Source organism: Vipera ursinii (assembly GCF_947247035.1).
Source record: "Vipera ursinii genome assembly, chromosome: 2".
Lineage (NCBI taxonomy): Eukaryota > Metazoa > Chordata > Lepidosauria > Squamata > Viperidae > Vipera > Vipera ursinii.
The window spans coordinates 252,431,911-252,454,111 of record NC_139513.1 but is presented as its reverse complement, the minus strand read 5'-3'; the positions used below and the strand labels follow the sequence as shown (position 1 = coordinate 252,454,111).

Genomic DNA, 22,201 nt, shown 5'->3' with positions numbered 1-22,201 from the left:
GGGAGGCTATAGTGATTTGTTTAATGTGTATGTATGTGTGTGTGTTTTTTTGGTGGGGGGAAGGTGGACTTTGAACCAAGCTGAATCCCATCATGGTTTAATTAATGGTTGTCCAGACTTACATGTCTTGGAACTTGGCCTCTTAAGGAGCAATTTCTTTAAGTGGAGTGTATGCATACAGTACACATGTTGCAATGTGGGATGAAGAGTTCTTCCTTCCCCATATGGGATCAAAGGGGAAACAAGGACATTTTGTTTCTCAACATTGGCACATATGTAGTTGACTTTCATCAGAAATCTGGGCGACTCCATCACTTCTGACCTCTATAGAAATGTTAGAAACTGAGATGTTCAGAAGAACATTTAATTTATAATATATCTCTGGGATCATATTATTCATTTTATTTTAGTAATTTATGAAATATTTTGATAATTCTAGATTCTTAGTTTTTGCATTACATACATTTGATTTTTATTGTACACGATTGTGAATCATTGTAGAGTGTACCACTATAGAAATCTAGCTGATTATAGACGATTATTGGATTCATGGTATTTCTGATGATAGAGAGCCTGAAATATGAAAAAAAATAAAGCAAAAGAGTTTTGGTAAGATGTTTAGATTGTTTTCTTTTGCTAATTTGTATGTATTTATTTGAATTCAGAAATAATTACTATAAAAGCAAAATACAGTGTATCCTAAGGCTTTTTTTGCTTCTTTTATTTGAGTATCAAAGCTTAATAATTGTGAGAATGCAGTGCTGGCTGATTAGTAGCTGATTAGTAGTGGGATTAGCCGTTCTCTTTGGAAATTTTATTATGCAATTATTTGGCACCCTAACAAATGTTCTCTAGTGTGTCTTTTTAACTTCTTTGCCATCATGTAGTATCATTTTGTGCATAATAAGCCTTAGTATGGGCTACCCTGATCTTTTCAAGTGAAATTGACATAAAAGCAAAAATTGGGAGACTAATAGTTCTTCATTAAATTGCTTGCACAATTTGCTTTCATGCTATGAGTTCCTGTTTTTCATTGATGCTTTGCAAATTTGGCATCATTGCTCTTAATAAACTGTATATTAAGTTAATTTAATGTACTGTTACAGCAGCCTTTTGAAGAAACCCTAGTCAGACTAAGATCATATCATGAAGTAAATTGTGTTTGTATAAAAGCATCCTGCAAGCAAAAGTCAAGCTTAGTATTAGCAGTGGTTCCTGCTAATACTCTGGATGAATGCTTCTTTCTCAGTTAACACATTCATGAAGCATATTACATACAGAGCAAATATCTTTATAAAATCAATGCTTATTATTTTTGGTTCAATCCTGGCAGATGAACCTGTTTTATACTGAACTTATTTTTGCTTCTTAGATTTATTGATAAAATTTTAATTTGCTGACTGTTGCGTAGTGCACTCATAGGAAATAACAATGTTCTGTACATTATGTTTTGCGTCTTAGCTATTCTCCAAGTATCTCAACATAGAACAGATGGCTTCTATGACTTATATTCCAGGACCTGCAGCTTCTGTTTACATAATTGAATTCTGATCTCCAGTTTATATTTCCAGAAAGCAACCAATCTTTTGGCTAATGGATTATTTCAAGATGAATTCTCTGTGAGCTTGAAAATGAGCACTTACCTAGTAGCTGTCATTGTTGGAAACTTGGAATATATCAGCAAGGAAATAAATAAGATTCTGGTATGTGGGCTTTTTGCTCCTGTAACCTCCCCCCCTCCAAAAAAAACCCCTTGTTTCCCAGTGTATTAAGCTACACTTCTTAGATTTGAATTAGTAATGTTCACTGGCTTGTGTCATTGCACTACTGAGAGTAGATTGTAGTTTTTTGACTCGACAATTGACTTGGTAGTTGCTTTGTTTTGACCATATCAAATTATTACAGCATTCAGTAGTGTATGTTAATCTATTTGCCTATTTGTCAGGGCTGGAGGAGAAATGTTAGGAATCATTTTGAAGAAAGATCCATTTGCTGGCCTAAATCTGAAGACAGAGTAGTGTAAAGCTTTTCTTTAGTTCTTATTTTACTCACCACTTCCTTTTATTTCCACCTGATGAGATATATTTTTATCTGGGGGAAATGTCAGCCACTCCTGTTTTGAGGGAAGGAGAGAAATACCAAACTTGTGGTTCAGACTTGAACTATGAACATGTATGTATTGACATCATAGAAGTGGCTCCCCTGGTATCAGGATATAAGTCTTTAGAAATGAGAAAACATCTTGCATTTAGTTTTGTAATATGCTATACAAATGGAACTAAGACAACCATAACCTTTTTATCATAAATAATGAAAAATGGTTATTGGTGGATCCTCTCATTAATGCTGCCTTATCAACAAGCATAGAAAATCTTTGGTTCTTTTCATTAAGTAATGTAGACAATGAAAAACTGAATTCCATTGAAACTTTCCTCTGACTTATTCTCTCTTTCCTATTGTGCCAGGTATCTGTTTATGCTGTACCACAAAAGCTGGGGCAGACTGAATATGCCTTGAACACAGCTGTGAAGCTTCTTGAATTTTATCAGAATTATTTTAACATAACATACCCATTTAACAAAATAGGTGAGAGATTGTTTATACTTATGAGATTATTGATCAAATCAGCAACTTTGTGGGCTTTTCTTATAAAAAAATATTTTTAAAGACGGGCAAGTTGAACTTTGGGATTTTTAGACACGTTGTTTAGTAATCCATGGAAAAATAAATTAAAACATTTATTTCAATCTGGAGGCCATACAGCTCTGATTAATGTTGCAAAAAGATTTAAAAAGCTGGTATGCAAAGTCTCCAAATGATGTCACACTTCTGTTACTTCAAAAACTGTGACGTGCTCTCCTATTGCCTTTTTTTTTTTAAAAAAAGCAAAGGTATTTGGAAATAATAATTGAGTCAGATCGGTTAAAATAATTAATAAGCTGAAGAAGTAGTTGCACCCAGTTGAAAATTATGAGGGAAATAATTTTACCTTTCTGCATAAAGAAATAAAGGTTAATTCTTCCTGCTGTACTCTGAACTATGTGAATCTTCTAAATAATTTCAAATGTCAGTCCCGCACATGATATATTTATTGATGTATTGATTTAATGCCACTTATAAACCATTTCACGTGCTAAAGTATCTAAAGGCAATTTATAATAAACAGATGATAAAACAATATAAAACAGTAACATAAAAACAATATGCCATAAAACATTCATTAAAGGGCTGGAAAAGGGTATTCCAACATTCATGTCAGGAAGTCCTGGAGGAAGAGCACATTTTTAGTAGGTGGCTAAATATTTTATAGTATTTTTCCCCCTTTTGTGCCTTTGAGTCAGTGCTGATTTCTGGTGACTATCTGGATTAGTCCCTACAGTTTCCTTGGCAATGTTTTTGAGTAGTAGTTTGTCATAGCCTTCTTCCTAGGTCTGTGAGTGACTGGTCTAAAATTAACAGGTGGCTTTGTGCCCAAGGCAGGAATAGAATTTCACAGTCTCCCAGTTTCTAGCCTGGTGCCTTAACCACTACACCAAACTGAATGTTACAATAATTGCCTTCTAAATTTCAAAGGGGAAAAGGCATTCCAGAGTATGGGTACCAACACGAAAACCACACATGAGCACCTGCCAAATGGCACTCAGCAGCTCTTGGTACATGTAGTGGTATCTCCTAGTGATTTCAGTTGACGGTGCAGTTCAATAACACAATGAGGTGATTGTTTATCTAAAAGTTACAATAGCATTGATTCAGGCAGACAGTAGTAGGGTAACTTTTGGGGGGGGGGTTGTGGGGAGGAGCTTGTGCCTAATGCCAAATATAAACTTAGTTAAAGAGAATGCCTAAAGAGCACAACTGGTTTATATCTAATCTCAATAAAACTATCCAGAATTAATGGCAATCGATGTGTAGGTATAACAAGAGTAATCGGGAACAAGTCTAGAAGAAGAAGAAAGAGCTGTCTTAGTTTTTTGTCTTTCTTTTTCTAACTGGATTATTAATGTTATTGCTGTTAACAACTCTTTGTTTAACCATGAGGTAGGGTTAAGCCTGCCAATACTTATGTTTATTGGCTAGGAAACAAAAGAGGAGAGTGCTTTTACTCTCACTTCACTTGCCTATAGGCATCTTATAGGTTGGCCATTTTGGGAATGCTTAGATTAAATAAATCTTCAGTTTGATCTCATTTTAATCAAATTTCTTTTATCATAGCATGATATTATACTCTAAGAGAGCATATTCTCAGGAAGCAAAAATGCCTTTTAGAAGTCATAGCTAATATTAAGGTGGGAAATACGATGAGATATGATGCTAACAGTCAGCAAAAGTAGTAGATAGGCAAAATAAATTACTACATAAAATTGTATGGTTTTAAGTATAATATGATAGAAAGATACATCCATTTATAAAGTTAAATACAATTGAGTTATTATATTTTAGTTTCTGGTATGTGTATACACACTAGTTGAATGTACATAATAATGTAATACTGTAACAGCTTTTAATGAACGGGAATGCAATAGGCAAAATGTGTAATATTTATTTATTTATTTTATTAAATTTGCTGTTCATCTATCAAGCATGTTTGAATGTCTAATTAGTTTACAGTCATGACAAGTGCAGTCTATGCTATTTTGGCATTTTGTAAACAAGAGAGACTGTTTCACTGCATTATTGTATGATTAGAAATGGGGAATGCTCACATTACCTTTTTGAGAATACACATTTAAGTGCCTGCAAAAGTTTAAGAATTTAAAAAAATCTTTTAGTTTATAAAAGATGTGGGACAGATTAAATATTTAGACAAATTGATCATATGTTGTTTAAAAGTGACAAGAAGTTCAGCAGTAGATATGTTCATTAAATTAAATATTTTATTTATATTCCACCTTTATTATTTTTATAAACAACTCAAAATGGCGAATGCACATAATATTCCTTCCTCCTAGTTTCCCCATAACAACAACACTGTGTGATGGATTGGGCTAAAAAAGAATAACTGGCCCAACGTCACCCAGCTGGCTGTTATACTGTATATATTGATATATATAGGCATATATTGGATTGAAAGATTCAGTAGGCTTAGTAAATAGTGAATGCTTGGCTAGTGTATTGAAAATAATTCTTCCTTCTTTCTCCAGATCTAGTTGCTCTTCCAGATTTCCAGGCTGCAGGTATGGAAAATTGGGGTTTGATCACTTTTCGAGAGACAGCACTCCTTTATGATGATAATACCTCTTCAGCAATTGATAAAAAGAGAGTGACAGCAGTAATTGCACATGAGATAGCCCACCAGGTATGGAATATACTGTTCTTTGTACTATAGACATTTTTCTTTTTAAATAATTGAAATTCCAAAACTGATAGTCTACAAGCAAACTTATCTTTTGCAATTTTTAATCTGTTGTTTTAATAAGCCAATTCTGCAACTAACACATTTAAATGGGAGGTGATTTCTTTATTTTTTTCCCGTGCCATACCATTTCTAGCAAAAGTACATGGCATACAATCTGGGAGCAGTAGAATTGTGAATCCTGGAGTTACCTTATTTTAGTCTTCCTCCTTTCCTGTTATATAGTCAAAATATATGAAAGACTTAAGGAAAGAGAAGATGTTTAAAAAATACATACTCATTTTTGCACAAAAAACCATAAGAAGAAATCCTAAGCAATAACAAAGTGGAAATACATGTGAGCTCTCAAGTTAGGTGGTTAATGTGGCTTTTCCTGTATATATTGTTATAGTATTCTAATCCTCTGCAACCAATATTGTGATATAGTTAGAACAATTTGCAGCAGGGTGTCCTGCAAGTAAGATATTTCTGAATATTTTGCTTAATTGAACATTAACACACCATAAGCTATCACCACAGGGACTTATTAAACAGTCATATAATCAATTATGTGGCTTTTTTTAGCAGAGGAAGTGTATATAGCCCCAGTGCAAGCTGTTCTATTTCCTGTTGTAATGATTAATGTTATTTTGTGTAGCTGATACACTGTTTTTTGAGAATGTTTCTTTGTTTTTAAGATAACATATGGTAGTCCCCTAGATGTCTTGAGCCGAATTCTTGGTATCTCTGGCTAGAACCAATAGACTGGAATAGATCTGAAAGTCCTTGTATACAGCTCAGCCTAGTAGTGGTCCTTCTTTTGACAGAAAATGTAACAAACAGAGTTACAATGTGTACTTTATATTTGCAGTGGTTTGGTAATCTGGTAACAATGGAGTGGTGGAATGACTTGTGGCTGAATGAAGGATTTGCTACTTTTATGGAAAATCTTGCCATGAAGATTGTCTTTCCGGATTTATATACTGTAAGTACATGGAGAATTGGTGGGTTTGCATATTTCTCATGTATTATTCTATGGGTCTAAAATCTTTTGACATGATCTGCCTTCCTATTTAGTTTCAGAAACTGGACTTATTTGTATAATTGAAGGTGTGGATGACCTTGGGAGAACAAAGGAAAGATTCTAGGAAACAATCAGATGAGAGGCAGGAGCCCCCAAGAACTTAACAGTCAGAGAAAGAAACTTAGAAAAGGCCTACCCTAATTGAATAGATGGCTAAAAGTGGCAGTGGGCATTAGTACTTTCAGACTTGCAAGATTGATACTAATTTTCCGAGGTAAACCAGACAAGAAATACAAGTAGATGAGCTAAATGTAGTTTACGGTAAGTTTCAGTAATAAAATCTTGCAACTCTAAACATACAAACTTCCCACATCAGCAGGCTAGGCCCAGCTGTGCACAGGCCTCCTGTTTTCCCACCACTACTCCCAAGTAGCCTGGCCTTCTTCCTCTCACCCTCCCCCCCCCGCCTTCCCCACATCAGGCTAGAGAGGCAATCCTTCTATAGGCTGGCCAGGAACAGGAACTTTGCTGGCTGACTTCCTGTTGCTGGCCAGCCTCGAAGAAGATTGCCCTTCATAGCTTTTTAGCTGAGTCTCTCATCAACTAGGTATGCCTATCAATAGCTGCAGGGAAAGGGAAAGGTAAATGGTTCTGAGCATGGTGAGGCAGAGAGAAGGCCAGTGGTTTGGGGAAAGAAGCCAGGCTTCTTGGGAGTGGTAGCTGGTTGAGGCCTTCCAGCTAATGTCAAGTTTCTGCACACCACTGGGCATCGCCATCTGAGGCCTTCAGGGAGTGATGCAAGAATGGGAAGAAAGCCAGACTTCTTGGACTGATGGAGGGGAGGCAGGAAGCTTGCGCGCTGCTGGGCCTAGCTGGTTGAGGCCTTTCAGCCTGTAGCAGGTTGCCTTAGAGTTGTGGGGAGTGTGGGAGAGTGCCAGGCTTCTTGGGTAGGAGGAGTAAGGAGGCCTGTGTGTCACTGGCATTCTGAATGTGGTGGGGCAGTAAAAAAGCTTCTTGAGAGTGGGGCGATGTTCTTGGGCCTAGCTAGCGGAAGCTTTTCAGCCCATAGCAGGTTTCATGTGCCAGGGAGTGCCCCTCAAGGGATGGGGGAACTCATCCCTTGCTTAACCACCACAACGGGAAGAGCTGGGATTGTGGTCATTGAGTATCCACGTGGGTATCTTACTTAACAATCACAATAACCTACAACCAAAATTCCAGGTTGAATAGTGGTCGTGGGTTGAGGACCACCTGTTTCAGCTGGTTTTGCCTCTTCTCAGGCTCATTATTTTCAGGAATGCATAATCACTTGGATGTACTCTTTATCAGATGATTGGACCTCTGTATTATTTGCCTAGTATAACTTAAAAGAAGCAGATCCAATAGTGCAATTGTTTATCCATTTTCAAATATAAAACTGACCAAGTGACTGAGCCAGATGATATTTTTCATCCTAACCTATTCAACAAAGTTGATGAAGAATATAATGAGAAATATAATGGGTGTTTTGTCCTGAACTCCCAGAGAAAAGGCAAGTTATAAATGTAATAATACAATAAGAACAAGAATCTTTGTGATAAATACAATAATTAAAAAAAAATTCTCACAGGACCCATCGATAATTAGAAAAAAAAATCTTCTGATCTTTATTGACTGGTGAAATTTATAATGTTAATGTTCATTTTAACTTAAATGTCTTTCAATTCCTCAGGATGACATTTTTTTAAATCTGCAATTTAAGACCATGGAGAAAGATTCCATGAATTCATCTCACCCAGTTTCTCTTCCTGTCAATTCATCAGCAGAGATTGAACAAATGTTTGATGTAGTCTCCTACATCAAGGTAACTTCAGATGTCCTGTAAATATGATTTTTATAAAACTAAATGCATTTGCAAAGTTGACACAGATCTATTTCAAATCACATTCTTAGTATGGGCAACAAAAGGTCAGAAGCTGAAGGAAAAAAATATTTCAAGAATATTGAATTATGAGGAAGGTGTTGAGAGGAGAATATAATGGAAAATATATACCCTATTGGGAACTATTTTTAATCTGATTTTTTTTAACAGGCAAATGCTTGGTTTTAGAAATACCTCTCTAAAAACAAAAGAGTTAGAATAATTTCATTCTCTCTTCACTGATGGCATCCTAAATAATTTCTAATTCCAGCTCTTTTGAATGTTTTTGAATATAACATTAAATCATGGATGGGAAATCTATAGAATTTAAATAATTCCTGTGATTTAATTTTGCAAAATAATTTTTGTGTTTTCCATTCTCTGCCCCCCTGCCAAATTAAATTCCAAAATAAGGGCCAAGCCTCAGGGAGTCATTAATTTTTATAATGCCCCTTCTTCTCATTGTAGTAAACCTGCCACGATCAGTATCTTTTTAAAGGCCAGAAAACATTATAAAAGTTGTTTGTAAATTACAGTGTCTCTTAAAAAAGCTTCCTGCTCTAAACCATGTTTGGCATTATGAGAAGAAACCCAGTTTTATTCTATACTTGCATCTTTCTAGTTCACTTTAGTTATCACTAATTGGTGTCACTAAATTCAAAACAAATCAAGTTTGTTTCCCTTTTTTCTTTGTTTTTAAAACCAACTCTTGCATTTTCAAGTATAACCATTTGTGTATAACCATATGTTTTAAGTTCATCATCATGTTTTTATGTAAATTGAAATTAGAACTGTAGTTTTGCATTTAACTTTATAATTTATTTTTCTTCCTACAGGGATCTTCTCTCTTGTTTATGTTAAAAAACTATCTTCATAAAGATGTTTTCCAAGCTGGCATTCAGACTTATTTGCATGACTACAGCTATGGTTCCACGTGCAGTGATAACTTATGGGACAGTATGAATAAGGTAAATCTCTATGGATGCATTCTAAAGAAGAAGATATATCAATCAGCTAATATCAGCAATCAGTTATCCATATATTTTAAGTTTGCCTTATAGGATAAACTAATCACTATTTTCTTTAAAGGGACTACTGTTGTTCCCTCCATTAAGGAGAAATTTATAGCCTCATTGTTACAGATGGAGATACCCTCGTTCTTGAATATAAGAAGCTATGAAAAGTAAAGGTGAAGCAGACTGGCGTGTAAACATTCAGTTCCCCAGGACTGGTTGGCTGAATGATCTGTATTCATGAACTAGCTGTGGAATAAAAACTTTTTCTGTCATGATTTAATTTCACACATATTCACTTGTATTTTAGCCATCTCCATTATCATTGTCTTCAGCTTAGGTATAGACCACAGGTCTGCAACCCACGGCTCCAGAGCCTCATGCGGCTCTTTCAGCTGTCTCCTGTGGCTCCCAGTCCTCTGCCATGTGCAGTTCAAAAAAAAAAAGTGGGACTAAAAAAATTCAACCAATCAATTCAAATATGCAGGGTAGGTGCATATCTCGCCTTGGCCGCCACTCTTCAGTCAAACCCTGTTCTGCGCATGTACGCACATGCACACACATTTTTTGCAGCTCCTAGTTTTTCCTTTTGTGAGGGAACTGGTTCCGAGTGGCTCTTTCACTGTTTCAGGTTGCTGACTCCTGGTATAGACTGTGGAGCTGCCTTCTTCAGAGGAAAAGACATTTTGGTCATCAATCATATTGCTGAATTAATTTCTTTATTCTATAAAGTAATCAGAACCGTGGCACAAATGCTTACCAGACAGTCACACATAAGTAAGAATAGATTAGAATTTGATAGACCATTTTCTTAGATTCCAGATCTCTCCAAAGGGGAAAAGTCATTTTAAGTTTCAACTTTAGCAGGAGAAATTGAATGGGAAAAAGAGATATAGTATAGATGCTTCCTTTCTCAAGTATTTTTACCATCCTTCTCCTGTGTGGATGTGTTTATATTCAGAGTGTTAAACATTACAGAGCCAATGTTTGTCTTTTATAAAAAAGAAAGTTCCATATCAACTGTCTTGCCCTGATTGTTTTCCCTCTGCAGGAGGTTTCCTCAGATTCTGCTTCTAACTTTTGAGAAATTGTTTGCCATTTGGTTAATTTGCTTTGTGGATTAGAAGATTCTTCTTTAGTACTGCTCTAATTCTAGCCACTAATCAGGAAGAAATCCACCTCCAAGAGCTTAGTCTTTGTTCCTTGAGTGGTGGTTTAATTATAACTAGTAATTTAAAACAGGCTTCTTCAACTTAACACCCCACAGATATTCTGGACTTTCAGCCTTCAGAATTAGCCACCAACATGGCAATTGGCGTACTCCAACTAATTGGTAGAGTGTCAAGTTAGAGAAGGCTGGTTGGCATATTACTCAGGCAGGGCCCATTTCAGAAAACTAAATTAAACCCCTTTCCAAAACAGAAATGATAAAAACTCCTTAAAAATCATTTTTTCATTCGATGACCCTGTATCTATAGTTCCTCTGTATTCTCTGTTATTACAGTCATGGCCGAAATTGTTGGCACCCCAGAAATTTTTCCAGAAAATCAAGTATTTCTCACAGAAAAGTATTGCAGGAACACATGTTTTGCTATACACAGGTTTATTCCCTTTGTGTGTATTGGAACACAACAAAAAAGGGAGGAAAAAAAGCAAATTGGACATAATGTCAAACAAAACTCCAAAAATGGGCCGGACAAAATTATTGGCACCCTTTCAAAATTGTGGGTAAACAAGATTGTTTCAAGCATGTAATGCTCCTTGAAACTCACCTGGGGCAAGTAACAGGTGTGGGCAATATAAAAATCATACCTGAAAGCAGATAAAAAGGAGAGAAGTTCACTTAGTCTTTGCATTGTGTGTCTGTGTGTGCCACACTAAGCATGGACAACAGAAAGAGGAGAAGAGAACTGTCTGAGGACTTGAGAACCAAAACTGTGGACAAATATCACCAATCTCAAGGTTACAAGTCCATCTCCAGAGATCTAGATTTGCCTTTGTCCACAGTGCGCAACATTATCAAGAAGTTTGCAACCCATTGCACTGTAGCGAATCTCCCGGGTCGTGGACGGAAGAGAAAAAATGATGAAAGTTTGCAACGCAGGATAGTCCGGATGGTGGATAAGCGGCCCCAAACAAGTTCCAAAGGAATGCAAGCTGTCCTGCAGGCTCAGGGCGCATCAGTGTCAGCGTGAACTATCCGTCGACATTTAAATGAAATGAAACGCTATGGCAGGAGACCCAGGAGGACCCCACTGCTGACACAGAGACATAAAAAAGCAAGATTACAGTTTGCCAAAATGTACTCGAGTAAGCCAAAATCCTTCTGGGAAAATGTCTTGTGGACAGATGAGACCAAGATAAAGCTTTTTGGTAAAGCACATCATTCTACTGTTTACCGAAAACGAAATGAGGCCTACAAAGAAAAGAACACAGTACCTACAGTGAAATATGGTGGAGGTTCAATGATGTTTTGGGGTTGTTTTGCTGCCTCTGGCACTGGGTGCCTTGAATGTGTGCAAGGCATCATGAAATCTGAGGATTACCAAAGGATTTTGGGTCGCACTATAGAGCCCAGTGCCAGAAAGCTGGGTTTGCGTCCGAGATCTTGGGTCTTCCAGCAGGACAATGACCCCAAACATACGTCAAAAAGCACCCAGAAATGGATGGCAAGAAACCGCTGGAGAGTTCTGAAGTGGCCAGCAATGAGTCCAGATCTGAATCCCATTGAACACCTGTGGAGAGATCTTAAAATTGCTGTTGGGAAAAGGCGCCCTTCCAAAAAGAGAGACCTGGAGCAGTTTGCAAAGGAAGAGTGGTCCAAAATTCCGGGTGAGAGGTGTAAGAAGCTTATTGATGGTTATAGGAAGCAACTGATTTCAGTTATTTTTTCCAAAGGGTGTGCAACCAAATATTAAGTTAAGGGTGCCAATAATTTTGTCCGGCCCATTTTTGGAGTTTTGTTTGACATTATGTCCAATTTGCTTTTTTTCCTCCCTTTTTTTGTTGTGTTCCAATACACACAAAGGGAATAAACCTGTGTATAGCAAAACATGTGTTCCTGCATACTTTTCTGTGAGAAATACTTGATTTTCTGGAAAAATTTCTGGGGTGCCAACAATTTCGGCCATGACTGTATAAAAATGGAGTCTATTGAGGCTATTTTGCTATTAAGAGCTATATTGCTCCTATTGCTTCTAGCTATATTGCTATATTGCTTCTAGCTATATTGCTCCTATTGCTTCTTGGAGAGATGATAGTTGAAGGAATGCTTAAAGTAGCATCTACTGTATACTGGGTAGCATTTCAGTTTTGACTTCTAAAAATGGGTGATCTTGGGCCAGCTATGGTCTCAGCCCAACCCACCTCACAGGGTTGTTGTAGGGAAAATAGAAGAAAGGAGTATTATATGTTTGTTGCCTTGAGTTCCCTAAGAAGTAATAAAGGCAGGATAAAAATCTAATAAAAATTGTTGGAAACACAGTAATTATGTTAAATCAGCCATGATCTTTCCAAGGATTGTATGACTGCTGAAATGGCAGCAGCAATTTCTGCAAATAGATGAAGCTGCATTAAGGTGTTGGAGACAATTGTTTGCACTTCGGCATAATGTGTTTTTAAAGCAGTATAGAAATAAGGCAGAAAGTCTTAAAAAATAGAACCTATAGTATTAAACTATGATTGACAAGCTTTTATTGAGAATTATATTTCAACTATTTAGCTCTTTATTTAATAACATGAAGCTATTGATTATGTTGCTACCACTATTTTTTGCATGTGTATCTATTTCCTAAGGTGACACATGGAACAGATGATGTAAAAGCAATTATGAACACTTGGACAAATCAGAAGGGATTTCCATTGGTGACCGTCAAAAGAGAAGGAAAAACAATCCATTTGAAGCAGGAAAGATTTGTGCATAATACAGAATTGAATGATCAGATTTTACCTTCAAGGTTTGTTTTTCCTTTTTAATTTGCATAGTTTAATTTTTCAGCCTGTGTTTTGGATTTTAAAAAGTTAAAAGGACTGATACATAGAATAACTATTAAATTGTGTCTATATGAGGGAACAATAGTTAGGTGGAAATCTAATGAAGACTTTGTTACCTTTCTTAAAGGTAGTTATTTGTAAATTGAGCTGAGTTCCTGGTGACTCCATGGACACGGCTATATGGTTTTCTTGGTAATTATATCAAAGTAGTTTACAGTTGCCTTCTGCATTTTTTTAAAAAAATATCAGTATGGCATACAATCCTGAGATTTCCTGGTAGCCTCCCACCCAAGTGCTAATCTAATTATTATTATTATTATTATTATTATTATTATTATTATTATTATTATTATTATTATTATTATTATTTATTTATATACCGCCCTTCTCCCGGAGGACTCAGGGCGGTGAACAGGGCAAGCATAAAAAATACAGAGATACAAAACTTAAAAGAGATTAAATATATGCCCAACTAAAAACAGTAAATACAAATATTAAAATAACAATAAAAAACCCCACCCATCAGGCCAGGCCGGCTTGTTCCAATAAGAATGTCTTTAGATCGCGACGGAAGGAGCGAAGGTCGGGCGCCATCCGGAGCTCAACCGGTAACCGATTCCATAGCTCTGTTTAGCTTTTTGAGATCAGTGAAGGTCAGGTCAGGTAAGTGCCACTACCAGGCTAGGCCTTACCTTTGCACTACTTGCAAAAATCATCAAGCATATGGATCAGGCAGGCAATAACACTTGTCACGTATAATGTCACATTAAATTGATAAGGCAGACATATTGTGAAGACAGGAGTTCATTCTTTACATGATAGAAACCATTATTCTTTGTAAACTGCATTTTTTTTAAATATCTGCCCATGGGTCTTTGTCAGTATAGATTTTTTCATATTGAGAAAATACTTTAACTTGAAGAAGAATAAATTTCATCTAGAAAATGCCTACAGCCTTGACTCTGATAAGAAGAAATATAATATATAAATATTACATAAGGGAATCTTAAGATTTTTTGAAATAAAAAATAAAATTAAAGTAGAAATATTTTGTATATGACAAGTGTCAAAAACAGGAACACGTGTCAAAAATAGAGAATCAAATAATTCAACCTCAGGTTGCCTACAAAAACACAGCTGTGATTTTGTATGCAACTTGAGGTTGAATTACTTGATTTTTTTCTGTACCAAACCATGAATTCCACCAACTACAGAATATCAGGAGCAACACAAGAATCTGCATGTAACTATATTGCCATTAACTTCCAATCCTCATTTTTCTCCATGGTGTCCTGTTTGGGACTCTCTCCTGAAATACCACCTCAATAAATCTTCAGTAAGTTTTATGTTCTTATTTTCTTTAAAAAGAGGCAAGGCAAAACAAAAACAAAACCCCGTCTCTGATAATGTCATTGGGTCACTATGACCTAGTTTTTGCCCGGAGGCAAAAAAAAATTTTTTTTTAAAGGACAATCTCTGGCAGAAAAAAAATTATCTGTTCCTGGATTGATGTGACCAGATTTAAATTAAAGAGGATAATTGTTTTGCAGAAAGCATGGGAGTACAGGTAGTCCTCAACTTACGATCACAGTTAAGCCAAAAATTTCAGTTGCCAGGAGACACAGTTGTTAAGTGAGTTTTGTCCCATTTTACAACCGTTCTCACCATAGTTGTTAAGTGAATCACCGCAGTTAAGTTAGGAACACAGTTATTAAGTGAATCTGGCCTCCCCGTGTGATCCCAGGACACTGCAACTGTCATAAATATGAGTCAATTGCCAAGTGTCTAAATTTTCATCACATGACCATGGATGTGCTGCAGTGGTTATAAGTGTGAAAAATGGTCATCAGCCATTCTTTTTAGTGCCATTGTAACTTCAAGCGATCACTAAATGAACTGTTGTAAGTCAATTACCAGTAATACAAAAAAGCAATTAGTTTGTACTCCTGAAATCACCTGGTTGCTTGAATATTTAAAGTCTGAATAGGCAGGGTCAGCTACTGGGATAGAGAAAGGAACTCTGGATACTTGAAGAATTTGCTGTTTGATTTCTGTCATTGCACATTTGTTTTATAAATGTATATTAATTTAGGCGTAATCTCATAAACATGTAATGCAGTAGCTTCTGTAGTATAGTTTCATCAGTCTTATAAAACGTTGTGCTCTAAGAGTGTGTACCTTTTTTCCCCCCAGTTATCTGTGGCAGATCCCTCTTTCTTACATCACGAACAATGAAAACTCATCCCTCCCTTTGCAGACATACTTATTGGATAAAAAGACAGGTATGATGTTTGTCTTTTGAAAATTAGAAAATGCTGCGCTAAGGGCAAATTTCAGTGGTTCTAACGTGGTCCAGTCATGATAAAACCATATTCCAGTCATCACAAAGAACTAACACTTCTGAAGACACCTAGCAACTCTGCCCTATAACATTTTGTATTCTCTTGGGGTTAGTCTTTGGTATCTAGTCTAATACTATGGAACAAATAGGGTCCTTATATTTTACATTTGAACAGTGTCAGTCTCACTTCTTCAGATGCTCTCAAGCAAAGCCTTGTTCATTCGGGTTTTTCCCCACGTAGAATTGGAGGTATCAGGGCAACGTTTCAATGAAATCTCATCCATCATCCTCAGGCTGGTGACTTCAGCTTCGTTCTTCTGGGAGAAGTGTGTGGTAGTGGCTGTTTTTTCTTCTTTTTTAAACTGCCAGAGGGGGTGTGTTCTGTGGGTGGAGGCTTGGCTGTGTTCTGATGGGGTGGAGGTGTGCTCTGATTGGGTGGGGGTTAGCTGTGTTCTGATTGGGTGGGAGTGTGTTTTGAATGGGGGCTGTGTTCTGATTGGGTGGGGATGTGTTTTGAGTGGATGGGCTGGTCTCAGCTGCCAGCCTTAGACCTGAGCTGGTGAGTTGTGCTGCTTTTGTTCGGCTCTGTGTTTGTGGTGGTGCCATGTTTTTATAGTGGGTGTCAGTTTGCTTATTGTGTGGTTTGGAGGGGTTTAAAGTGGCTGATGTTGCAGCTGTAGTTAGGTTTCTGTTTTGTGGTTGTGTGTCGTTATCGTGGGTTCGGATTTGCTTTTTGAATGGTTGTGTGGTGGTGATGTCATGTGATATTATCATGAGTTTGGGTCTGGTATCATTCTTGGTGGTTGGGACTCATCTGTCAATCAAGGCGGGTTTCCAAATGGCTGGTAGGCGAGAGGTATCATCTCGTTTGTTCATGCTGTGGGGGCATTTTTCTATCTCGATGGCTTCTCTGATTATTTTGTTGTTAAAATGTTCAATTTTGGCGATAGTTCTGGTTTTTTTTAAATCAATTTCATGTCCTGTGTCTTTAAAGTGTTGGAACAGGGATGAAGTTTGTTCTCCCTTTCTGAGTGAGTTCCTGTGCTCTTCAATGCGTGCACTTATTCTTCTGTTGGTCTGTCCGATGTATGTGGTGGGGCAGGTGGGGCATGGGATTTCGTATACTCCTTGGTTTTCTAACCCAATTATGTCTTTGGGGTTTCTTAGGATGGTGGATATTTTTCTGTCTGTGCAGAATGCTGTTTTGATGTTGTGTTTTTGGAGGATCTTGCTGATTCTGTCTGTGGTCCCTTTTAAGTATGGGAGGAGGGCTTTGCCATTTTCTTGTTCTCTGTCTTGGATTTTTGTGGGTGTCTCTCTTCGGATTAAGTTGGTAATCGTGTTTCTTTGGAATCCGTTGGCTGTTAGTACATTAGTGAGAGTGTGTAGTTCGGTTTTTAGGTGTTCGTCAGCTAGGTGTTTTGTTCTGGAGATGAGTGTCTTGGCTACGGAGTTGATCTGTGCTGGGTGGTGGTGTGAGAGTGCGTTCAGGTAGCGGTTTGTGTGTGTTTTTTTATGGTAGATAGTGTGTTCTAGGGACACACAGAACACACCCCCTCTGGCAGTTTAAAAAAGAAGAAAAAACCGCCACTACCACACACTTCTCCCAGAAGAACGAAGCTGAAGTCACCAGCCTGAGGATGATGGATGATATATATATATCTTGGCGTATTCGGGTCTTTTCCCATGTAGGATTGAGGGTGTCTTGGTGACGTTTCGACGAGGTCCCACTTGTCATCTTCAGGCTGGTGTCTTCGGTTTCGTACTTGTGCGAGCGAAGCGTGATTGGAGCTGCTGTCTCTATAAATACTGGTGGGGATGTGAGGGGTGCTGGCTTTGTTGCTCTAATTAATCTCCAAAACTGAACACTACAACGAGAATAAATAGAGAAACATCCCCATAACATAAATATACGTGACGATACCTCCCGCCTACCAGACATCTGGAAACTAGCCCTAGTCAACAAACGAGTCCCAGCCACGAAAACCGACACCGGACCCACAACAACACAGGACACCACCACTAATCACCCTCACCAGACTCAAACCCAAACCCACCCCATAGACGAAATGCAGCCACCATCCAGAAGCCAAACCTCGGCGGCATCTCCAGCTGCTGCACCCCCTCTGACCCCCACACAAAGCAAACTGACATACGCCATGAACACAGGGCCAGACCGCAAACCCGAAGCCAAACCAAAGCCCAGGATGTTACACCACAGCCTTCTGCTCAGGACATTACATCACAGAATTCAGGCGGTTACAATGCTAAAACCCGGGATATCACAACACAGCAAACCACCCAGGATATTTCAACACAGAACTCAGGAAGTCACTACAATAGAGCTCAGGATGTCATCACACAGGCCATTACCCAGGTCGTTACAATACAAAGGACTAACGAGCACACAGCCAGCACCTCAGCCACACGGGATGTTACAAATCAGTCAACTAATCCCCTAACAATACATCAACCAATCATGATGTAACATCACAGCCAACCAATCCGCTTACAGCAACAAAGCCAGCATCCCACACATCCCCACCAGTATTTATAGAGAGAGGGCAGCTCCGATCACGCTTCGCTTGCACAAGCACGAAACCGAAGACACGAGCCTGAAGATGATGAGTGGGACCTCGTCAAAACGTCGCCAAGACACCCTCAATCCTACACAGGAAAAGACCTGAATACGCCAAGACATATATACATGTATGTATGTATGTATGTATGTATGTATGTATGTATAAAATCTTCGAACACCGGGATGGATAAAAAAACAGTTGTTTATTTTATAGTTTAAGTAAATATGCCTAGGATTTGCATTTTTAAGATTATTAAGAATATATATATGTATTCCTTGATAAGATTAAAAATGCTTAGTTTGTTAATATTTATTTGTGTGTGTGTGTATTCATTCTCTGTACTGTTTAGATTTAGGAATAAAACTCATAGCAATTCTGTTGCCAGTGAGAACTGGTAATGAATACCAGGTGTCTTCTGTAACTTTTCAAAGAATATAGGTAGTTATGGCTGTCTGACTTAAAAGAGAACCCCTAGATACAAACAGGCTGCCTGTTACTAAAAATGGTAGATAGTGGTGCCCTTCCTCAAGCTGACGAACTACTAAGGCCATGTGTTTTAATAGCCTATTTTCAGAAAATCCCTAAAGTATTGCACAGTTTCAGTGCTTTGTCAGCTAAAGAAGGACAGTGACATCCATCATTTTTAGTAGAAGCTGCTAAATGAATTCTGACATACAGTAAATACAAATTTGGGTAAAAGCAGAGTTAAGGAATTGAACTTGTTCTTAACACAGGGACTGTCTGAAGCCAAATAACCACTCAGAAAGGGAGTGTTCAAAGCTTAGACCTGATGCTGTGAGAATAAATGAAATAAATAACCATACTGCACAAAGTTTAACTGCGATATTGAAAGTTGCATGTGCACAAGATTTATGATGCTGTAGTGTGCTTATATATTATCAAGCAAATTTGGCTTGTATTGCTTTTGGAGGAAGGTATCTGTATTAGGGACTGATCTATGAAAACTCAGTTTGTGCAACTTACTACTCTACAAAATGTCTCTTATAGCACTGAACACAAACTGTTTGTCATTGCAAGTACCCCTGACCTTCTGGAAGAAATACAAAGACAAATGGCTGCCCAGGTTTTATCAGTAAATAATGTTTATCCTTGTGAATGCTTAGCAATTAGCATTAATTTAAACTGATGTTTTTTTTCTTTTCTTTTTCTCCTTTTCTTTTTTGCTTAGGTGTAATTGAGTACCCTCATGAAATAGAGTGGGTAAAGTTCAATGTGAAGGGAAATGGTTACTATATTGTGCATTATGCTGCTGATAATGACTGGATTGCTCTAATTGAACTACTGAAGACAAATCCCAATATTTTTGATGCCAAAGACAGAGCCAATTTGATTCATAATATATTTATTCTGGCTGGGTAATTATCCAAAATGAAAATTTCCTTTTGTCAAATAAAAACTTAAATATGAAATATTCAACTATCACAGAGAATGGGATATACGTGATATTACAATGTTTTAGAGATTCAGGAACTTGGTGAAGCAGAAAAATAGCAGTTCTAATTTAGAATAGTTTTGGGGGGAGTTAAATGAATCTGGAATTTAACACAAAATAGTTTAGCAGATGTCAATAGCACTATATTTATACCACTGTGGATGTTCTTCCTCCAAGTAGCAGCTCCAGTCATATGAATTCATAAAAACCATGAAAAGATTAGAAACAACATTATTTTTAGAAGAGCTTTGTGCTAGGAGAGTTCAGTTTTAAATAGACAAACAAATGTAAAAAAGAGATGGGTATGTGATTATACAATTATGCAGCCATCTTGATTTTTTTGACATCCCTGGTGCAGATGTCTCCGTCTGATTGTTTTCCAGGATGAAATAGATAGCTTCTGATTTGATCTAAATTGAAGAAAACTAGGGATCTGGCTCCACATTTTGTGAGTGGTGCCCATTCAAGCTTAATGTAGATAATGAATGAAAGCACATAAATGTGTCCCTAGATAATGTTGCAAGATCCAGTCTGGGTTGCTCACCAGGACCAGAGGTTTAGTCTTCCAAGATTTCAGACACATGCTGGAGCCCATCCTCAAGAACTACTCTCTCCCCTGTAGATAATAAATAAATCTTACAAGTTAATTACAAGATGCCTGTGCATCTGGCAGGGGAAAGAAAGGAAGAAAGAAGGTACAAGATCAGCTATATGACACACCCTGCCATACATCAAAAACATTTTGGAAGTAGTAAAACGCAGCTTCTGAGATCTGCAAGTTGGCTACCATACAAGGACAAATCATTCATTGCAAAAATTGATTGAAGTTGGGGGATACTTCTAATGTAATCTGGATCCCCTGCATTTGACTAGGACAGATGGGGAGGAAGCCAACCACTACATTGCAAGAACAGAAGCGAGTGTCAGATGAGGAGACTCAAACTCATTGGTAGCCTCACATTGAATGGACAAGGACATACATTCAGTTTCTCAGCTACTAAAATTGTTGGCCCAGCAGGCACAAAATTAGCCTGGGAAATAGCCCTTTTAAGACAACAGGAGTGCTGATTTACTACCAGCTTATCAGGTACTTAGGTGCTTGAGGATTTGGTAGCACAAGAAAACAACAGCCAGCAACTTAATAATCAGCTATCAAAAACCAAATCTACAACTAAAACGCCACACACACAACCAGGCACCACGTAAATACTATGCATAACATAGCCCAAAGCACACATTCTGGTGAGAGAGAAATTCCCTGAGGATGGGCTCCAGTACGAGTCTCAGAGCTTGGGTCCTGGTGACTGACCCAGATTGGATTCTGCTAAATGTAGCTCAGAATGTTTTAACAGTATAAAAAAGTTCATAATATTAAACTTCAGAAAGGGAACAATTCTATTGTTTCATCATAGCTTCATTTTAAAAGGAAAAATCTTAAATGAATTGCTTCAGTTATCCATAATTTCTTTCTGCCTCCCCAATCAATAATACTAGATAGTTTCTGCAATGAAGCTAGCTCAGAATTTATTTGGAGCAATATATTTCAGTTTTAAAAATACAAATTTCCACAAGTTTTCAAAGTACAAACCTTTATAATATTAAACTTAGAATACTGGTCTTAACTTTTTTCTGATCTTTTTAGGGTAGGAAAAGTCTCTTTGACCATGGCTTTCAATCTAACGGACTATATAGCGAAAGAAAGCAGCACAGCTCCAATCATGCAAGCTTTATACCAAATCAGTCGTATCTTCAATTTAGTTGAGAAAAGGGGAATGCTGGAACTCTCCTCCAGAGTGTTGGTAAGTTCTTGAAAATAGGAAAGTAACAATTGTGTGATAACTAGAAAGTTATACAGGTAGTCCTCCAGTTACAACCATTCGTTTAGTGAGTGTTCAAATTTACAACGGCACTAAAAGAAGTGACTTAAGACTGGCTTTCACAGCATCCCCATAGTCATGTGATCAGAATTTAGGTGCTTGGCAACTGGCATATATTTATGACAGTTGCAGTGTCCCAGGGTTGTGTGATTGCCATTTGTAACCTTCCAACAAACAAAGTCAGTGTGTTTGTGTGTGTGGGAAGCCAAATTCACTTAACCGCATGATTCTCTTAACTGCAGTGATTTTGTTTAATAACTGACAAAAAAGTCTAAAATGGGGTGCAATTCACTTAACCATCTTGTTTAGTAACAGAAAATTTGGGCTTAATTGTGGTTGTAAGTCGAGGACTACCTGTATTATGTAGTAGGATAATGTCTGAACTGATATGTCTTTATATGGCATTTGTTTTATTTTTGTTTAAAAATGCTATGCTTTTAATAGTTTATAATTTAATCTACAGGCATTGTCATTTAAAAGCGCGTTGTAATGACAAAACCTGCTCGTAACTGCATCTTTTTCTCTTGTGCATAAATAAATATGGATACTTAGAATGAAGAAACAGCATATGGTTGCTTTCATTTCTTCATGGTCTCAATATTTATAACTGCTGGCTCTTCTAGTGCTATGATAGTGAGGGAATACTATAAATATTACTTCCAATAAAAAATAGGGTTCTATGATAT

General features: G+C 37.3%; 1 protein-coding gene across 2 annotated transcripts in view; it reads left to right on the top strand.

The window, feature by feature from the left end:
- Positions 1-22,201, top strand: part of LNPEP (leucyl and cystinyl aminopeptidase) — a 67,004-nt gene that overhangs the window by 30,254 nt on the left and 14,549 nt on the right. For both annotated transcript variants that reach the window (XM_083354545.1, XM_083354544.1), the window contains exons 4-13: positions 1,572-1,703; positions 2,466-2,586; positions 5,142-5,296; positions 6,204-6,317; positions 8,068-8,199; positions 9,093-9,224; positions 13,065-13,225; positions 15,456-15,544; positions 19,375-19,561; positions 21,281-21,437. In XM_083354545.1, the coding sequence (XP_083210671.1) occupies positions 1,572-1,703; positions 2,466-2,586; positions 5,142-5,296; positions 6,204-6,317; positions 8,068-8,199; positions 9,093-9,224; positions 13,065-13,225; positions 15,456-15,544; positions 19,375-19,561; positions 21,281-21,437 (1,380 nt within the window). The remainder of the gene's footprint in view (positions 1-1,571; positions 1,704-2,465; positions 2,587-5,141; positions 5,297-6,203; positions 6,318-8,067; positions 8,200-9,092; positions 9,225-13,064; positions 13,226-15,455; positions 15,545-19,374; positions 19,562-21,280; positions 21,438-22,201) is intronic.